The sequence below is a fragment of the Nematolebias whitei genome, chromosome 19 (assembly GCF_014905685.2).
Source record: "Nematolebias whitei isolate Nwh7 chromosome 19, NemWhi1, whole genome shotgun sequence".
NCBI classification, from domain to species: domain Eukaryota; kingdom Metazoa; phylum Chordata; class Actinopteri; order Cyprinodontiformes; family Rivulidae; genus Nematolebias; species Nematolebias whitei.
This window is the reverse complement of record NC_056516.1, coordinates 37,134,406-37,154,898: the sequence shown is the minus strand read 5'-3', so window position 1 is coordinate 37,154,898 and position 20,493 is coordinate 37,134,406. Positions and strand designations below refer to the sequence as shown.

The window sequence follows — 20,493 nt, the reverse complement described above, 5'->3', positions numbered from 1 at the left end:
TATATATATATATATATATATATATATATATATATATATAAAGTGAGTTTAACAAGAAGTTTAAGAAAATATGAGGTGCACAGTAGCTGAGCTTTGAAGCGTACCCATTAAACTAGATCCAGAATAGGTCTAACAGAAATATATTGCTATAGATGTATATATATTACAGCAGAAGATACTTACTCTGGGTCCAACCTCACCAGTGGGACCAGGGTCGCCAGGAAAACCAACAGGACCCTGAAGTTGGACACAAAAACAAATCTCAGACCTCAGAATATGTCTAGTTATTTACGTGAGTGTAAGTTTAACTGTTTTATTGCGTCATACGGGGTTTCCTTTGGGTCCGTCGTCTCCAGGTCGTCCTCGTCCTCCAGCAGGTCCAGCAGTTCCAGGTTGTCCAGCCTCTCCCTTCTCTCCACGCTCTCCACGAGGACCCTGCCAACAGGGACACATATTTAAAATAAATTATAAATTCCATTCAGAAAAGGAACATTTACTCGGTATCTCAGAGTTTGTGTCGGACACTCAGGTACTCACCTTCTTTCCAGGCTCTCCTACGATTCCAGGTGGTCCAGCTTCACCAGGCTCTCCCTGTGGAGCAAACAATAAATGTTTAATCATCTTTTTGTTGGAGATCAATAAATCTGCGCAGAACTTTCTCTCCAGTGTTTCACCTTTTCTCCAATAGGGCCAGGATTACCCAAACCACCAGGACCACCTTGTGGACCCTAAAACGCACAAAACGAAGCACAAAACATTACATTACTTAATTAAAATTCTAATAACTGGGGTAAATAATTATAGCATAAAAGAAATAAATTGTGTGTGGTAAAATGAGTCCAAACTAAAATTCAATTCGTTACTCTCCCATACGTGAAACAGTTTTTACAAAATACTAAAGTTCTCTGCATGAAACGAACAGAAAAGTTCTAAAAACTCACGTCAGCTCCGTTGGGTCCAGCAGGGCCGCGGGGTCCTGGAGGGCCTGGAGGACCCTGGAAACATAAGAAGAATTTTGATTTTATCATTTGAATGTCATCAAAAGTCACACCATCCATTGTTTTAGTATTTATGAATTTTTGAAACTCACCATTGGTCCAACATCTCCTGTCTCTCCTTTCTCACCTGCTGGTCCAGGCAGTCCCTGCAGAACAGAGGGGAAGTTTAAAAGAACAACAAGGAAAAACAAACAAACAAAAAGGTTATATAAGCTGTGTAGCTTAGCTGAGGAACTTAGCACAAAAGTGCAACACAAACTAGAAAAAAACAACGGCTTTGATGTGTGAAATAAAAAAAACTAAGAAAAATTGCTTCTAAAACAAACTATTGCCTTTACGGAGTGTTTACCTGAAGTCCGATGGGTCCTGGGGCCCCTGGGAATCCTCTAGTTCCATCATCACCTTTGGCTCCAAAAGGCCCCTGCTGTCCCCTCGGTCCAAGCTCCCCATCCGCTCCCTGCACCACAGAAGAAGAAAAATTAACACCAGGAGATAAAAATACATTTGTTGTCTATAATCTGAACTTGGCATTACAAATGTTTTCTACTTACAGCAGGACCAGGTTGACCAACAGGCCCCATTGGACCAGGTGGACCAGGGGGACCCTAATAATGAAACCAACAAACATGTAAACAATCAAAAACATTACATAAAAGAAAACCAGTTATCCTTTAAAACACATTTGTAGCATTTCTGGAACACTAAAAACAAAAAGCGACTCACGTGCTCTCCTTTTCCTCCTTTGGCGCCCTTCTGACCATGTTCTCCAACTTCACCCTGAAACCACAAAAACACTCCGAGTTTAAAATCAAAGCCATGAAAATTTGGGCTTTATTTTGATTTATTAGGGTTTTATTTGACAATTCTGTAGCAACTTCTTTCTTCAGGATTATAAATATACATATGACTCATAAACTAAATTATTGTTTTTTAATTTAGAATAAGTATAGACTACCTAACAATAAATTTGTTAACAATTGGTAAATAAATTCCAGTTATGTATCAACTATAGATATGAAACAAACTTACGCTGTTCAAGAGTCTGATGAGATTAAACTAGTAAATTAAGCGTTTGGACTGTCATATGGAGTTACTGACCTTATCTCCATCCTCTCCAGGTACTCCAGGTGGTCCAGCAGGGCCAGGCAGACCCACCGGACCCTGAACTCCATCGCGACCTGCTGGGCCAATGGGGCCTTTTTCACCCTTAACAGGAGAAAAAGGAAAAAACGGAAGATGTGAAGTTATTTTCTTCAATTACCTAAAAACATTAAACAAGATTTAATCTCATGTCAAAAGTGCGTTAAAGCAAATTTGAGAACAACTTTCAAGATACTCACAGGAACTCCCTTCTCTCCAGCCGGACCAGGTGGCCCTTGAGGACCTGGTCTGCCGGGAGGTCCCACAGGTCCAGCAGTTCCAGCAGTCCCCCTCTCACCAGGTGAACCCTAAAAAAAGTGCATAAAGTCATTAAATCAACAGTAGACGTTGATTAGATGAGTACTGTAACAATACATTATATCATCACTTGTTGAAACAGTCCACAAAACTGTACTAAAAAGTTAAAATATAAACGTCTGTATATGTTTTGGTAAATATTACAAATGAAATAAATAAAACTGAGATGGTTTAAAACATACAGCAGGTCCAGGAGGTCCAGCAGGTCCTTCACTTCCCTTTAGTCCTCCACCACCCTGAAAATCAACATTAAAAGAGTCAAATCAGTTTCTCATGTCAGACTAATACTATACTACTTGTGGTATTACTACTACTACTACTGCTGCTACTACTACTATTATATGAATTATTTTTGTTAGTAATATTGAAAAGAGAAGAAGTAGAAAAGTCCTAAAAGCTACTCTCATCATCACAATAACATTTCATAAAATAAATAAATAAAACAAACAATCAAAACTTTACAATAGCTTGAACATCTTTATTTCATTCAGTACGTGCAGTGCTTTAAATATGTAAGTCGATGTTCTTATTTTTGTTTGGCTACTCACCTGCACCTCTACCATACCTGCAGTTCTTCTGTATTGCTAAAAATGAATCTAAGTTGTCTTGTATTTTATGCATCACTGACAAAAATTAGAGTCTGATAGATAAAATAATCCTTCATCTTGATAAGTTATCAAATTTTAATGATGTGATTGTGAAGGGATGGCCCTGTGATGGACTTGCAACCTGTCCAAGGTGCCCCCCGCCTCTCACACAGTGATAGATGGACATGGGCACCAGTGACAACCGTGACCCAAAAAGGAAGAAGCGTGTAAAAAGATAATGGATGGATGGATTGTGAAGGGATTGGATGCTTTGTTAGGGATGAAACTTGGCTTGTCTGGGTGTATTTTTGAAACCCACAGTGGAATTGTTTAACTATAACACGGACTTGTTTTTAAATGCATATTAAAACACCTATAGATCCTATTTTTAACAAACACTGTTAAAAGTTTGATGTTGCATGTTGTGTGTCTCATAGAGATACTCACAGGGGTTCCAGGAAGTCCTCTCTCTCCAGGGAAACCTCTCAGACCTGGGGGCCCATCTTTTCCAGGACCTCCTGGAGGTCCAGGATCTCCCTTGGTACCCTCTTTCCCTGAGGGACCAGGAAGTCCCTGCTCTCCTGGTGGACCAGGTTGTCCAGGATGGCCACGTTCGCCCATAGGACCTGTTTCTCCTGATGGACCCTGGGAGGATGGAGGAAGATTGGACAGTCACTTACAAACAATTAAGAGGAAATAAAAGTGCCAAAGAAATAAGATATGGCCAGAAGGTGCAGAGAAGAAGGTAAAAATATTGACAGACTGCATTGCTAGGACAATTGTGAAAGATGAAATTGAAAGTATTGGTAACCAGAAAATGTTTACCACGATGAATCAACTCACCTGTGGTCCAACAACTCCAGGAGGCCCAGGTGGACCCATTTTACCTTGGAAACCCTGTAAGAGAAAAAGAGTCAACAGACAATCCACAAAATACCAAAAACACTTTGCTGTTCAAATGCATGATCCCTCAAAACCATTTCAGCTTATAACCATCGTCAGTTTCACTAAAACTGATTCAGTTCAACTGAACCACTTGATGTAACTGACTGTGTTTAACATCTAAAGCTTCCTTGGATCCACAACTGAAGTTGACTGAACTAACCTCAACCCTAACCCAAAACACAAACAATAAAATCAAACTTACAACTTCTCCTCTCTGTCCAGGATGTCCAGGCAGTCCATCCTTTCCTGGTGGTCCCTGAAAAGTTATTTTAATATATTAGTAACATATCAATTAAACTTTTGAAGAAAAAATCTTTAAGAAGCATACCAAGACAATGATAGAAGAAAGTACAAATCTCCCATTAAAAGATAAGAAATAGAAATCAAAATATTCTTACAGGAGGTCCCTTTGGCCCGGGGAAACCATTGGCTCCCTGAGGTCCGGGTAATCCCTGGTGAAATCACATCATATGATATAATGAGAACATAAACTTGGAGTGAAATTAAAAGTCTCATAATTGTTTATACAGACTCATACAAAAACAGAAGCTCATAAAAAGCTTGCGTAGTTTACTGTAGTGACAATCGAGCACTCACTCTCTCTCCAGGAGGTCCTGGGGGGCCGTCACTTCCAGATGTTCCCTAACAGAAAACAATACAATAAACATAATTATACCTTCCATCAAAAATAACTTTATTAATGTTGATTTGGGATGTACTTCGATCCAGTTCTAGGATATTTTAAGGCAAAAATAAAGGAAACAAATTAATAAATCAGTTTAAATATAGTATATCCTACATATCAAAAATAAAATTCAAGCTTTGAGAATCTGATTCAAATAATAAATTATGAACATTGCCATCAGTTTGTTGACAATAGAAAAGCATTCGACCAAAGTTCTTCAGAAGCGTCTGGATATAAATACTAAGACAAACCTTTGCTCCTGATTTCCCAGTTGATCCTCTTGGTCCTCTCTGTCCTCTGGGGCCCTGGTGGGCAAAAACAAATCAAATGTTATTAAATTATTTTAATTAGAAAAGCTAAACACCTTGACAAACTCTGCTGTGCTGACCCCCAATGGTTAAACCTCTAAATACTGCATTATTCAGCAGAGATGCTGAATGAGCTCAGAGGTCAAACAGGCTTCAAAAGAAACTTTTATAGCCTCTCTTTAGTTCCATTTTAATATCTTCATTGGTCAAAATGACAGAAAGGAGCAGCTTTTACAAAATGAATGAATGAAAAAAGTACCGTTGGTCCTCTTTGTCCTCTTGGTCCTTGTTTTCCAGAAACGCCCTGATTTAAACAAACAAACAAAAAAAGTTACAAACAAATGTAAGTGAAATAAACATTAAAATTTTCTACATAGCTTAATCTACAGTTCCCATCTCTTAGTTCCTCTATTTAGCTAAACTTAGCTTGACCACAGTAAAGCGAAGCCTTTCATAGCACTAGCAGCTTACCCTTGTTCCCTTCTCTCCATTAGAACCAGGAAATCCAGGGAATCCGAGAGATCCCTAAAAAAACAAATAGAAAACTTAAGTTTTTTAGTCATGTAAAAAATATCTTGTTCATAAATCATGTAGTAATGTATTTTACCTTGGGTCCTTGCCTTCCAGGATATCCAGGAAGTCCAGGAACACCTAGTTTACCCTGTAAAACGCAGCATTGGCATCATTAATAACAACTTGTTTTGCTTGATGGCCTGTTACACACAAAAAGATGTTATTACTGTACAATGTTAAAATGTGCTAGATTTATTCCTAGGTGTGTTGTAGTTGTACGACTGTATTTTGCAGGAACATTAGGCATAACCTTTAGTATGGTGCATCAAGTAATGTTTACAAAACACAAGAAGCTATTTCATAAGAAAAGTAAATGATTGTGTGCCATTCAAACATAACAGAAGCAAACTTAGAACTATGTAAATTGTGACACATGTAATATTCAAGTCACATATTCATCCTTTAGAGGGCAGATAATTGTTCTCTGAACAGGTCCTACCTTCTCCCCAGCAAGCCCAAGCGGTCCAAGCTCACCAGGAGGTCCAACTCGACCCTTTGGCCCCTCTGGACCATCCTCTCCTCTGGGCCCTGATACTCCAATCTCACCCTACCAGGAAGAAGCATAACAAGTCATCAAAAATAATTTTCAGTGCATATGCACAAGTCTATTCATCATAATGTGTGTTACAGTCAACTAACCAATCAATTAATTTGAAATTATATTTACCCTTTCTCCCTTGATGCCAAAATCTCCCTTAATTCCCGGGAAACCATCTTCTCCCTAGGCATTAAAAAACAAGAAAAAACAAATGCATGCATCTTGTATCTTTGTAAACAAATTGCTATCAATGTCTACCAAACATATACATCATCATTACTGATGCCTGAGGCATTCAACTGAAATGAACGAGTTACCTTCTCTCCTTTGTGGCCTTTTAGCCCACGGATTCCTTGTTCTCCCTGAAATAAACAAACTACATTATCAATACTCCAATATACCAATAAATTAATGAACACAAAACCCTTTTGTTCAGTCTACAAAGACATACAGTTTACCCTCCCACAAAAAAAAAACAAAAAAAAACGAATAGCAACAGTAAAATAATTTCATATTCTGTAAAAATAATATTTGTTACTTTCTACAAATGCCTTGATAATTTCTTCATAAATGCAGTGCACTGACCTTGACGCCACGAGGCCCAGGATAGCCAATAGCTCCCTGAGGACCATTCGGACCCTGGAGAAGATCACAGATATGGAGATGAAGTTAAAGTGCAAGACACAAGTATTAGGTAAATAGTTAATTTAACCCCAAGAAGAAATAAAGAATATTGTTGCGATCTTACCAGGTTTCCTTTAGTGCCAGAAGGCCCCTCCTTTCCTGGGTGACCCTGAAAATAGAAAACCATGAACTCAAATCTCCAGAAAGATGTAATACTGGTAGAAGCTATTTTATTCTTTTAAAACTGTATCTTATATTTTAATAAAGACCAACTTACAGGAGGACCATCAGCTCCAGGCATCCCTGGCAAACCTGGTTTTCCAGTGGGACCCTAGAAAACAAGACAAGGTGGTCATGAATTAAATATATTATGAACTTATAAAAATATTTATTTCAAGCATCTCGTATTTAAAATTTCCTGTTTGCTTCTCCTGAGATATCACTATAACAGATAGCAGCAATTTGTAGGTCTTCAAACTCCGAGTATAGTATTTTAATGCGTCATGATTAAATTGAGAAGTTGGATTTCCAAAAGTAACTATTTCATTCTCTTCAAACTGGGGTTGTGTAACAAATCTTACAAATTTTGAAATCAATAAATCTATTATTGCTACGCTGTGAAGAAAACAAAAGCTGCAAATATATCCTATTAGTTTATCTGCCTAGTAATGAAATTAACTCTACATCAATTAAAAATTTTAATTAATACTAAAAAATAGGAGATTAAACAATTAATTTTATTCCTTAGACAATTCTCAGGTATTAAAAGACTCCAGATTCTTCACATTTAGTGAAGAGTCAGAGCACATAACTAAAAGTTGTGTGGCTTTAATCTCAGAGAATCGCACCATCTAAATGCCCCTCGAGTATCTACTACTACATAATCTACAAAATATTCTGTAAGTCATAGTTTTTTTTTTACTTTTTCGCCTGGAGGTCCAGTAGCTCCCTGAGGTCCTGGCATTCCCTGCAGAAACAAACATGTAAAAAAAACCACCAAATTTACTCAACATGAATACTTTTCTCTTACCTTTGTGTACATATGTGCATATAACAGTGATGTGTCAATTTCTTAAATCTTAATTGAATTATAATAATGCAGTGACAGAATTTTATTGATCATAATTGTAATATTTATTTGCTTGTAAATGTTAATAAAAGTGTATTAATGTCTGGTTATTTATTAATGAGAACAAATGACGCTGAGATGAATCAAATGATAATGGGTAAAAGGCAATAAAGTTAAACAGTGCGACCATAAAGAGTGAATAGCTCTTTATATAAATACCTCTAATACATACTTGTGATTTTAGCTCATACAAAAAATACAAATACAGGATAACATATAGGTTTGGTCACCTGAGTTCCTGGGGTTCCCTGCTGACCAGGAGGTCCTGGCTCACCTTGGGGACCCTGAGAGACAGAAAAAAGACAAAGCTGTGACTGAAAGACACGTAAGGAAGGAAAAGATATCCAGAAATACAGACTAAATAGTTAATATCCGGTTTGTTCTAAATAATCTGAGGGATCAAAACTACATATTTTTATGATGAAATGGTGAACGTTACTGACCAAGTTTCCTTTGGGACCGTGAGGTCCATCATTTCCTCGTACACCCTAATAGGAGAAAGTGCACATAAGACTCACCAAACAGACAACAATTAAAACAGTAACTGCACGCATGAACAACTGCTCCACTGATGTTTCAGATTTTAAATAAACAAAGAAAAAATAAGGAAAATGCTGCTGTTCTTTTACAATATACAGATACAGGAAAAAAAAGACTAAATCAAAATACATTATGCCAGTCAAACACTACATATTATTAGATAAAAATACAGCATATGAGTGTCAGACCTGTAGTTGAGACTCTGCTACCTGAACCTTTGTTTTCTACCAAATACTGTTGTGAAACAAAAATAAAAAATAAAAACTGTGCTCATTTTTTGAGTACTGGTTCAGGTGCTAACTTAGTCCACAGTGTGTTGTTTCAAGTGTTGCTGTGGGTGGTCAGAGAAGGAAAATCTAATCATTCTAAAATAAAATACCACAGTGTAGTTTGGAACTGCTTTGACTCACAGGAGGTCCAGCGATTCCAGGAGGACCTTTAGGCCCAAGCAAACCACGTGGTCCCTAAAGAAAAACACAAGAACAAGACAGGTATGAGTCCAAGATAAGACAAAGCTTAATAACAGATGAACACAATGAATAAATGAGATTAACTCAGGTATGTGATGTTCAAAACAAACAGCTGCAGTAAGAACTCATAAATCAGTAAAAGGTGATCTGCCAATCAGGAATAAATAAATAATAAATAAATAGCATGTTGTAAAAACTACTCTCCACTCCTAATATAAATGTCATAAAATGGCAAGTACAGTATGTTATGGTAAAACAACAAAAAAGGTGTCTGCATACTAAATGTAAACGACAAAAAGTAGGTCGTAAAATCTGTTTGGTTGTCATGGAAACACTCACGGGTTCACCTGGGAGACCTCTGGGTCCAATGTCTCCATCGTCTCCCTATAAACACAGAAACAACATATAGATGAATGAATGACTGATACAGTGACACAATGTGATTTCAGATTATTTTTTCTGTTCTGCACGTACCCTTTCTCCGTCCTCTCCTTGAGAACCTGGTGGTCCCAATGGTCCTTGGTCACCCTGACAAAATAAAAGAGTGAAAGAAAAAATGATGGTAATGTTCCATGGATAAACAAAGAAAAGATGTTTGACAGTACTATTGTTGGACCTACCCTGTGTCCTTTGTCACCAGGCAAACCAGGAAGACCATCAAAGCCACGATCACCCTGAGACAAATAAAACACTTGTGAGATACTACTATTGCTTTGAAGAAGATGGTTAAGAAACAAAAATAAAGTTGACATTTATGCTTATCTTAGGATTTTTGACTGGACAAATATAGATAATTTAGATTAAATACAATATTACATGAGAAAAAATACTTTACCTTGGTTCCAGTCTCTCCTGGCATTCCTCTAGCACCATCAGCACCAGCACGACCCTGTTAAGGGCAATTAAAAAAAAAAATTATGTGATACTGTGACAAAGTCTGCCACTTTCAAAGTCCTCAGCTATAGTTCTGTTAGGTAATTCGTGGAAAAATAGACAATTGAAAAAGGACCAAAAGATGACTGAAACAGGACCAAAGCAAAAAACACAAAAAATGAAATATTGACAAAAATCAATAACTGTTTATACTCACTCTCCTTCCTGATTTGCCTGGAGGACCCAACAAACCCTGGGGTCCTCTAGGGCCCTAACAAAAAAGATGTGTGTGATTTAATGACTGTGATAAATAAAGGGACAAATGATAAGTTTAGTGAAGTGACTGATTTACCTGGGGACCAGGATCTCCACTTTCTCCCTTTAAACCAGAACTTCCTGGACCTCCCTAAAATAAATAATACCATCACCAATGTTGTTGTTGTTGGTTTTACTTTCAGCTGCTACCTTCTGCAGGGGTCTTGCAACAATGACTTGGCAATTGTTTTACGCCAGATGCCTACTACTTGTTTACAGTTTCTTAGGGATTAAGAAATTCAACGTTAAAAAAAAAAAAAAGAACAATGATCACAGTTAACAAAAAGTGTTCATGAGGGAACTGATGTTAAATTCAAATTTGTCAGTGGTGACAGTTAACCACAACAAGCTCTTGATAACAACATACAAAGGTCCAAATGACAGATAACCTACCATAGGTCCAGGGCGTCCAGTAAATCCCATTGGTCCAGAAGGTCCTTTCAGAGCCATCTAGAGGAAGCAAAACGTTAAAATCAACAATTAAGACATGTAACTGTTTACAATATGCTTTTTAGAATTATTTAGCAAAAGGATATCCTCTTTCTAAATTAGCTCAGTCTGTGATGCTAGCACAGAGATGCTGCTTTTTTGTTGCTAGTTTTATAATATTAGCTGCACATTTTTGCAGACTAAGTTCTTTTTTGTTACTTACTTAATTTTGTTTAGCATTACTTGACAGTTTATTTGGCAAACTGTCTCAATGCATTTGGACAATTTCAAGGGCAAGTAAATTTGAAAAATCAGCAGAGGGGGAAAAACAATATACATTTTATTTTTTATCTACTTGGGCAACTACAAAGCATCACAAATTCTTCAGAAGAACTAACTGCATGCAGTGTGGACATGTGAAATAAAAAGTAATAACTGACCCTGGCCTGAGACAAGATGGCTGCAGCCTGAGCTTCCTGTACAGAAACAGCAGGACCCTTTTCACCTCCACTCTGACCAAAGCGGAACTGCAAAAAGAAAACAAAATGATAATCAATGACACTGACTCATTCAGTAAATAATATCTCAAACTATAACCTGAGCTAATTTAAAAAAGAATAAAAAGTAACTTTGTTCATGAGCAGTGGATGAAAAACTCTACCTACTAGTTTGTGTTTGAGTGGTCATTAGGTATATATCAAAGAAAAGCTCAGTTATAGCTTAAGATCGTAGAACAGCTATATGTACTAAAATACAGAATTAAACGTAATATTTAAGGGGCCAGTGAAACATCTTCAAAATGTGCATTCAATAAAACAAGCAGTAACATTTGTTCACATTAGAAACAATCTATTTCTAATAAAGGGTCAAAGGTTAAGGGTGACTCACAGGCAGCATGACTGAAGTTCCAGGAGGTCCAGGAACGCCATCAGCCCCAGGCAGACCAGCCCTACCAGGAGGACCCTACACGATGAAAATAAGGAGTGATAAAGCAGACAGGTATAAAGAAGATAGATACTCTTGTAAGTCTAAATTGCAGATAATTATTTTTTCAGAATGGCTGATGCACATAATATGCACTTCATAAAAGCAGGTGGAAAAAAATTACCCTCTCTCCAGGGTCTCCCACAGAACCAGGAGGTCCTGAAGGTCCAGAAGGTCCAGAAGGCCCCTGAGAAAGGAAGAAAAATAATTTGGCAACTAAGGAATACAAAGAATGTCATAATCTTAAAAATAAATTTATTTCACAAAAATATACAAATAAATGTAATTTACTTACAGCAGGTCCTTCAGGCCCTGGAGGACCTTCAATCAACATTCCCTGAAACAGGCACGATAAAGTTAAGATGCTCAATGAGACAAAAAATAAATTAAATAAATTAAAGGGATGTCCAAATCAATTCAACGATCAGTACTCCATGAATAAGCATAATTTTAAATATAATCACAGTGAAAAAAATACTGTGACAAAATAATGCACAGAAATTTTATTTATTTATTTATTTTTAAATATATTATGAAACAAAAGAAACGTGTTTAGTGGTTTTGATGATCTTTAGGAGAAAAAACTTTATAGACTTTCATAACATTAAATCCTTTTTATTGGCTCCTTTTAAAATCCAGAACATAATATAAATTATTGCTTTTAACAAGTGAAAGGTTTTTCAAAAATTTTATATTTTAAAATTAGCCAAACCAAATATGCCTGATTATATAAAGTGTCTTAAAGGCATCAAGTAACTCACAGGTTCTAAGACAGCAGGTTCTCCTTTTTCTCCTTTCTGGCCGCTAACGGTGGCCTGAGGAAAACACACAAGTGTCCAGGAACAAAGTGGAGTCATTATAAAGGCACTTAACATTTAAACTGTAAAATTACAGCCATTGAAAGTAAACACCAACATGCAGAGAGAAAGCTAATACCACAGTAACCTATACTTTAATAAAGTGTTTAAATCAAAGTGATGAAAAAAATTACAACCTGTTTTGTTTGTGAATGTTGCAAATGCTTTCCTTCTCATTATCTGGTTCTCCACACTGCTGGTCCATTACTTTTATACACTTTTAGCATAAATACAAGCCAACCGAGATTAGCATTACTAAATGAAGCCATACACTGAAAAAATGTCACTAAAGACTGTTTAACTTCCAAATGCCCATTTTTTCAGTGTATGTAAGAGTTACTGCCTACATTAATTAGGTTCTTGAACAGCTGGTAACAACTAAAGCAATCTTCTCAAGGTCCTAAGTTGCTTACTATGCATTTTAAAAATAAAATCAGTTTCAACCACCAAAATGACTTCTAGGTCTTGAAATAAATTAAAATTCTTGTTCCTCTTTGATTGAGCTTACCTGATACAGAACTGAAAATGACAAATGAAACTTTTTAGAATGATAGCCATTGTAAATTTAGGGATATTAAAGTGATGTTGTTAATGCCAGCACTACAATGTCAGCTTTTAGATAAAACCTTTCTTAAATTATTTGGTCTGAATTGTTAAAAAAAAAAAAAAAAAACCCAACAAATAATAAAAATACCTCTCAGTATTGGTCTGTGGTAGATAGCAAACTTAAGTTCTATATGAGGACTCTGAATACAGTCTGGTGACGTTGAGCATTCACAGTTGGTTGAAACTGATTTTTATTTTTTCCTCAGAAGCAAAATTACTTACGCCTCCCTCGTCCGTCACAGCGGACAAGGCGGGCCCCATGTAGGCATCAACCTCTCCAGTCTCTGGTAAAGGATCACTGTAGTCTCTGTAGGCATAGTCGTATTCCTTAAGGCCCACATCTCCAGTCACATACTCCTCAGTGAAGACTTCTTCATTCACACCGCCTGCTTTGGTGGCATCTACTTCCTCTCCCACCAAGGCTGGTTCCACCTGGGGCTATGATGGGTTTATTAAAGCCGCAAAGGGACAGATGGAGAAGCCCGAAAAAAAGAATTCAAGAAGGAAAAACAAGAGTGCAGGAGGAGGACCAGTAAGAAGAAAAACGTTGTGGAAAAGGGTTAGTAAAAATGTAAAATCAAGGGAGAGTGCAAGAAGGGAGCATATAAAAAAATAAGTCTTACCTTTTGCAAATATACAGAAACATTGGAATAAAAAAAGACATGGCAGACCTCAGACTCTGAGTCCTTAATGTTGCTGATCCAGTTTGGATTTATTTTAGGTGAGTTATGTTGAAGCAGATTTATTCTGCTGTTCTAAATCTTTTGCTCATCGTCTGATACTTCACTTATAACCGCAGGTTTTCACCAAAGCACCTTATTATCAGCTCTGTGTGTAAATAAATATATTTTACAAGTTTGCATGAAAAATGCGAGTCTGTGCTCAAGAATCTTCCTTCATAAGATTTACGAAATCACAAAACTGATAATACCACACTTTGTAAAAAACATGTACTGTACTAGGCAAAGCAAATACTATAGTATCTTACTTATGTACTTACCATTCAAGTTATAAGAACAAATATGAATCCAGGGCGAATGAATGATTCCTATTTTCTATAAAACCTGTAATGCTTTTGGCAAAGTTGCTTTCATATTATTAAAGATTTAGCTAAAGAACCAAAACATTTTAACATAAAAAATTTAAAACAAAACCAAGTTAATAAAGTCATCTAACATAAGTAAATCTGCAACAGATGTTTGATGTAAATCTAATTGAACACATCACAACTATGGCATATTAATTTTTTAATTCTGGAAATAAAGATTGTGAAGTAACCTTTAAATAACTAATGTGCTATAGTCAGGCTAGAAATGTTTTTTAAACATGAATGCATATTTATCTCCTTTAATTTCTATAGATAAAACTGCATATCAAACATTCCTATGTGGATCTGTTTTTCACAAGATTTTTGTTCTTATTCCAAGACATTATCAACCAAGAATCTCGAGATGAGAACAAAAGAGAAATCTTGTTGATAGAGAAGAGAGAGCAACATAAAAATGTTTGGATGCAAGCAGATGAATATGGTACATTACTGTACGACAGTTTCATCTTGCTTTGTGGCATTAACGCCAAAGTCACAGTGATGTAAGGTTAGAAGAGTAGAAAGAGGGATACAGAGCTCTTACTACTTTGTTAAACTACAAAGACTGGGCTCACCATCATACAGGTATTAAGCAATTTTTATTTCAAGATGGAAACCTCTTGAGTTTACTTCTGTGTTGTTGTGTTTCACTGCACTAATCACTTTATCCAATCTAAAGCAAATTACAAATCTCTCAGATTTATCATATATGTATAGAAATAAAGTAAATTCTATCTAACTATTTGGTCTATTTTGACTTGAAGTATGTCACTGATCAGTGTCATTTTTTTATTTAATTGTTTTTTTTTTTTTTTTACCTGTACAGGTATCTCTTCTTGTCCAATCACCTCACCCTCTGGATGTGGAACCATCTCCTCATAGTAATAATCGGTCTCTGTAGGGGTGTGGCCAGCCTCAGAATATTCAGTGTCTACATCCTGATTGGTCAGGTTGACAGGAAGTGGCGAACAGGGAGAAAGTAAAAAGATTTGATTGAGAGAGCGGTGTTAGTTCACAGTCTGCTCGTAGGTGATGATGAGTAAAAAGAAGAAAATGGAATGCAAAATAAAAATTGCGGTTGCCAGAAGCAAACTCTTACTTCACTGGCAACTCACAATTTTAAACCTGTAAAGAATCATTTTAGAAAAGAAATTTCAAATGCAGTAATTGTACAATTATCAATGACTATAAATTTTGCCTGATGCAAGATTTGAAAAGTCACTGACATGTTTTTGCTGAGATTTCTTTTCTTGATATTGTTAACCCCATTTTTGCTTTTGAAAGCTCACAAGCCAAGACAGAAAGTGAAGTATGCTCCTATATGACGTAGGATCAAAAGCATCTATTCATCCCAAAAGATGAAAATATCATAGCTTGATGCTTTGGGATGTCTAGTTTCACCCAAGACTAGAAAACTAATGCAACATTTATCAACAGCCTCACAGAATATGAACTAATTCATTCAATGCATTTTTATAAGAATCATCTTATGACCATTAAATTCACTTTTTTATCTTAACAAAGGTTAGCATTATAATACAATGATATGAAACCAGGCTTAACATTTGTTTTTATATTCTGGGAAGCTGTTGTATTCATATTTGATAAAGATATAACAAAAAGAAGTAACAAAAAACAAACAAACAATAACAAGGAAATAGATGTCAGAAAGTAGAAACAGATGCTTGAATGTGAGATAGTGACTTAGGCAAGAAATGTTTTGCTGCACGTGTAAAGTGCAATATTATTTCTAGTTTCTTGGTGAGGCTTATGAACCATAGCAATCCATGCTCATTTATTTGACTCATACATTGTTTCCATAACAAAACTGAGCTCAAGTTCATGATTCAGTTTTAGTATAAAGTTAGGTAAATAATAGCAAAACTGTACATTTAGCCATGCTTGAATTTGCGCAGACTGAACATATCATAAGAAGAGGTTTGGAAACTCTTCAGAAAGATATGATATATAAGAAAACGATGAGATGGAAGTCTGCTAGACAAATTAGTATGAATTAACTTCCATTCTGATGACCAGCTTGAGTATCATCAAGGATTTGCATCAAAATTTATATTGTTAGCCACCTAAACAAAGATTAAACTATTCATAAAAATACATTTTCAAAACTTTTTTTAAAGTTTCACAAATATTTTGTTGCAGATCTGGATGATGGACAGTGCTGGTAAAGAGACTGGAAGGGTGGGACATATCCAGGCATTCTGACCCAAACATGAACCCTCATGTTGTACCTGTTGATAACCGTTGGTTCTCTTAGCTGGGACTGCAGTTCCACTGAGTTGAGTCTTGCCAAACGGTGGGAAAGGTTTGTGTTGGGATTTAATGTTTGTGTCCATTATTTTGGATTTTGTAGATTTGGGCGGAGTCGGCTGGACAGGGGCAAGTGTTGGAGTGGAAAACTTTTTGGTTGCTGGTTTAAGCACAGTTTTAGTTGAAGTCATCTCTTTAAACTCTGCCTTCCCTTGGGCTTTTGTTATAGAAGCTTTGGTAGCAGCAGCTTTTGTGACTTTTGTAGGTTCTGGTTTAGATGACTTTGTGGGTTTAGGTGCTTTATTAACTCCTACGGGTGACTTAGTTGCACTATCCACAGTCTTTGTAGTGGTTTTAGTTTTTTCTTTATTTCCAGTCCCTTTATTGTTGTTTGTTTTAGCCGCACCATTGACTTTATTCTCAGTTTTGCCATTTCCATTCGCCTTAGACCCAACAGTCGCCTTTCCATTTCCACTGACTTTTTTCTCTGTTGGGGATTTTCCATTTCCATTTACTTTCTTTTCAGGGACAGTCTTGCCATTGCTGTTTGCTTTTGTTGCACCATTTGGTTTCTTGCCATTCTTAGCTGGAGCAGTTGTGGGTTTGGATTTTGCTGTTGCTGTTGGTTTGATCTTAGACAAAAGGAGTTCTGCTGCAGTGGGTTTTGCTTTGGATGACTTGGCTGCAGAAGACTTGGAAGCTTTGGTAGGCATAGCCGGCTTGACAACCAGTTTGTACGGTCCAGTCTTGGCTGTCTTAGCTGGAGTTGGTTTAGCTTTGACAAGAGTGGATTTAGTAGGAGCTTTTCCATTAAGTGCCTTCTTCTAATATCCACGATTATTATTTGGTTGAGTTGTTTAGTATGTAGAAGTGCATTTGGCAAAGACGCATAGATAGGGTATAAGATAACAACGATACACAAAGGGGTTGGGAAGGAGATAAAACACACAAACAAGGGATTGACAGAAAGAGAGAAAGAGACAAGAGCGGATGTTTTGAGACATAGTGACATAAAGATGGCTAAGGCTTGGACGATTTACTGAGACTGTGCAGGCATTACTGGATACAGCACAAAAACAAGTTACAAAATACCTCTACATAAATAAATACTTAAAACAACCAACAAGACATATTAACAATTTACTACCAAGATATTTACTGGGATTTTGCTGTTTTCTCCAGTAATGCCATTCCCAATATTACATGACAAAGCAGCATCTTTGTTCTAACAGGAACTGGAGGCCATGGTTTAGTAGAGGCACTGAGGGGTCAGGTAAAGCTGGCTGTTTAATACACACATACAAAGAAATTAAACAAAGTCACACAAACACACAAAAACATACACAGAACTGTGCACTGACCTTCTGTGTTATAATGCACTAAACAGTCCAACTGAAAAACAGAAGGTTTTTGCAGTTAAGCCATGCAAAGAAAATAACTGATGTTAGTTTGGCGTTCAAATCAATGTTAGCCACATAATAATCCCAAAATTTGGAAAATAAATCATAAACTGATCATTTTTAGAAATCATGCCACTGTGATTAAAACACATGCAAAGAAAATGAAAAACTGTTAAAAAAAATACAACAAAATATGAAATAAAAACAAGCCTTTAAGACAAATATACACTCCATAGGTGTAATACAAAACTGAAACAGATCTTATTGAGATATGCTGTAGCATACACACATGCCATACAAACCTCTGGTGTTTAACCATGCATTGAAGATTTATGTTGAAACTGTACATTGAAATATAATTTATTTTAAATAGATGACACAAAGGTGCAGCAAGTGCATGCAGTTACACAAATTCTTCAGAATAATTAAGTGGTCAGGCAAATACAGGACAACAACAATATTTGATCAAACACTTGCAAATCTCACAAATAATTTTGTTAAAAACTGAGAAGAACCCAATTAGGTAGGGTTTATCATCAAAGAACATGCAAGGAAGGTCAGTAAATAAAAATACACCAGAAAAAAAAAATCAAAGTATTAGCCTCTTCTTTCTTGTGATTATAAACTAAATACCTAATATGTCAGATTAATAAAATTATGTTTACTAGGCTCATACTCAAAATAGTCAAAGATCAAACAACTAATCTATATAATTCCTCTTGTTGATATATTATTGTCAACAAACCTGGAAACAACACTGACTAATTTAAATAATTTTATTTTATCTTTTATGCAGTCAAACCTGAAAAAAACATTTTCAGTCTTTTTATAAAAAATATTTTACTTGGCTATAAAGTTGAAAAGAAGAAGACAAACATCTGAAGTACAAGAGAGCACCGTTTTGGAAAATAAAGAACTTAAATGCATGTGTGTAAGATAATACAGCTGGACCTACACTTCCCCCAGTGCCCCCACTTGACCATGTGAATTTACATAAACATATGACACCATGTAAATAATATAAAAAACAAAATAATCACAAGGAGCAAAGTTAATCTTTTGTGACACAGAGGATGGAAATAAAGTAAATGTGTATGAGATCAATCTGACTTAATAAAAAGGTGAGATGTAAAACAAAAAACAGAGGTATAGAGTAATAAGATGAGAGGCACACAGTTTGTAAAAAGTGAAAATGTAAAATTTTTATACAAGTTTTTAATTATATATTTTTAGAAAACATGTAAATTTGCATTATATTCCAATGATAATATATAATGATTCATTATAGCAATGTTATTGTTTTAATACCCCTCTCTTTTCCTCATTCCTCTTTCATTCCACTAAACCAAATTGTGTCTTCCCTCTCTCTTGCTCCCACTTTACCTGGTTGTGTTCTCCAGGTTGGGGAGAAGAGGATGCAAAGGAAGAGGGAAGGTCTGTTGTTTCCTAATAATAATAATAATAACAATAATAATAGGGGTATTCATGTCATCCTGTTCCTCATCAAAGTACAGAAAGAAAAGAAATCATGGAGGGATTGTTTGGTTAGAAGGAACAAAAAGGGTTGGGCTGAAACGGGGCAGGACGATACATGAAAGCAAGAAAAAGGAGAATTAAAGGGGTTTCTAATGCATAAGAGGAATAAAAGAGTAAAAGAGCAAATATACAATTTTGCAAGACTGCAAAAGACAGCAATAAGAGGTATTTACAAATGTGAAGCTTTTATTTCTCACCTCATCAGTCTGTCCAGCTTTGGTAATATTAAAAATGTCTACAGACAATACCCTGATGAATGAGAAAACTATCAAAAATAAAAGCAACTGAAAAAGCTAATGAATATAACAACTGATTTATATTCATTGAAAAAGGAGTCATCTCAGCAGTATCAACATAACAACTACAAAAGTTAGGTGCTCTATAAACCAACATTTATACTGATTTAGATCAAACATGCAAGCTTATAAAATATTAAGTGATTTAAAAGTGTGAACACAGATTAAGTTTAAGCGTTTATAACTTTGTGATGAAGCTGATGTTATAGGGGAATGTCAGCTCCCAGTTTTCAAAACCTATTATAGATGTATTGTGCACAATCAGTCTCAGTAAGAAGAAAGGTTCCACCTTAGCCAAAATCTTTTATGCCAAAATTTAACCAGAAAATCTATCAAAATTGTATTTCCATGTTTTATGTGCTCAACAGGTTCTTTACATTTGAACCTATTGAAACAAAACAGGAAAAGACATTCATATGTTATTGTATTATCCTTTTCCCCCTACCTTTCTGTGTTCCGTTACAGTACGGCAGAAAACAGTGACAAGTAATCCACTGCTAAAAGTGTATACCATGACAAACTATGTCCATTTTAGGGTGCAGTTCTGGGAGGAATATGACAATGCCTCTGCCTTTCTAAAGACCACAGGGACACATAGATTGTGAAGGTGAGGGAGAAATTGGATGGATACAATCTGTTGCTGATGACTAAGATGCATGAGAAAGACAGAAAGGGAAAGCAGGACTTTGATGGCATTATTAGATGGCTGAATCTGAACCTGAGGACTTTGTTTCAGAAGACTGATGCTTTTGAAAAGGCAACTCAAAAGGAAGCAATTATGGTAGTACCCAAGATGAAAACTATGTTTAGTATAAACATCTCTGAAAATTTGACTGTGATAAACATTTGGTGTACCCTCCCATATTTTACTGATAGTACACACTAAATATTTTTCTATCCAGTATTTGCCTGACCTGATGACACAATATTTAACTTTTGATTCAGGAATAAAAAAGCTAATTAAAATGTAAATCAAATTAACTGATC

General features: G+C 35.9%; 1 protein-coding gene across 1 annotated transcript in view; it reads right to left on the bottom strand.

The window, feature by feature from the left end:
• col11a2 (collagen, type XI, alpha 2) overlaps positions 1–20,493 on the bottom strand; it is a 40,698-nt gene that overhangs the window by 4,598 nt on the left and 15,607 nt on the right. Inside the window, 47 exon segments of the mRNA XM_037693094.1 lie at positions 184–237; positions 328–435; positions 538–591; positions 675–728; positions 942–995; positions 1,091–1,144; positions 1,348–1,455; positions 1,550–1,603; positions 1,722–1,775; positions 2,097–2,204; positions 2,339–2,446; positions 2,639–2,692; positions 3,491–3,688; positions 3,887–3,940; positions 4,191–4,244; positions 4,387–4,440; positions 4,586–4,630; positions 4,925–4,978; positions 5,241–5,285; positions 5,453–5,506; positions 5,589–5,642; positions 5,994–6,101; positions 6,222–6,275; positions 6,410–6,454; positions 6,678–6,731; positions 6,841–6,885; positions 6,994–7,047; positions 7,639–7,683; positions 8,076–8,129; positions 8,289–8,333; positions 8,796–8,849; positions 9,195–9,239; positions 9,330–9,383; positions 9,476–9,529; positions 9,691–9,744; positions 9,946–9,999; positions 10,081–10,134; positions 10,437–10,493; positions 10,913–10,999; positions 11,361–11,435; positions 11,581–11,643; positions 11,752–11,793; positions 12,218–12,271; positions 13,142–13,357; positions 14,825–14,959; positions 19,067–19,161; positions 19,164–19,185. Coding sequence (XP_037549022.1) covers positions 184–237; positions 328–435; positions 538–591; positions 675–728; positions 942–995; positions 1,091–1,144; positions 1,348–1,455; positions 1,550–1,603; positions 1,722–1,775; positions 2,097–2,204; positions 2,339–2,446; positions 2,639–2,692; positions 3,491–3,688; positions 3,887–3,940; positions 4,191–4,244; positions 4,387–4,440; positions 4,586–4,630; positions 4,925–4,978; positions 5,241–5,285; positions 5,453–5,506; positions 5,589–5,642; positions 5,994–6,101; positions 6,222–6,275; positions 6,410–6,454; positions 6,678–6,731; positions 6,841–6,885; positions 6,994–7,047; positions 7,639–7,683; positions 8,076–8,129; positions 8,289–8,333; positions 8,796–8,849; positions 9,195–9,239; positions 9,330–9,383; positions 9,476–9,529; positions 9,691–9,744; positions 9,946–9,999; positions 10,081–10,134; positions 10,437–10,493; positions 10,913–10,999; positions 11,361–11,435; positions 11,581–11,643; positions 11,752–11,793; positions 12,218–12,271; positions 13,142–13,357; positions 14,825–14,959; positions 19,067–19,161; positions 19,164–19,185 — 3,195 coding nt within the window.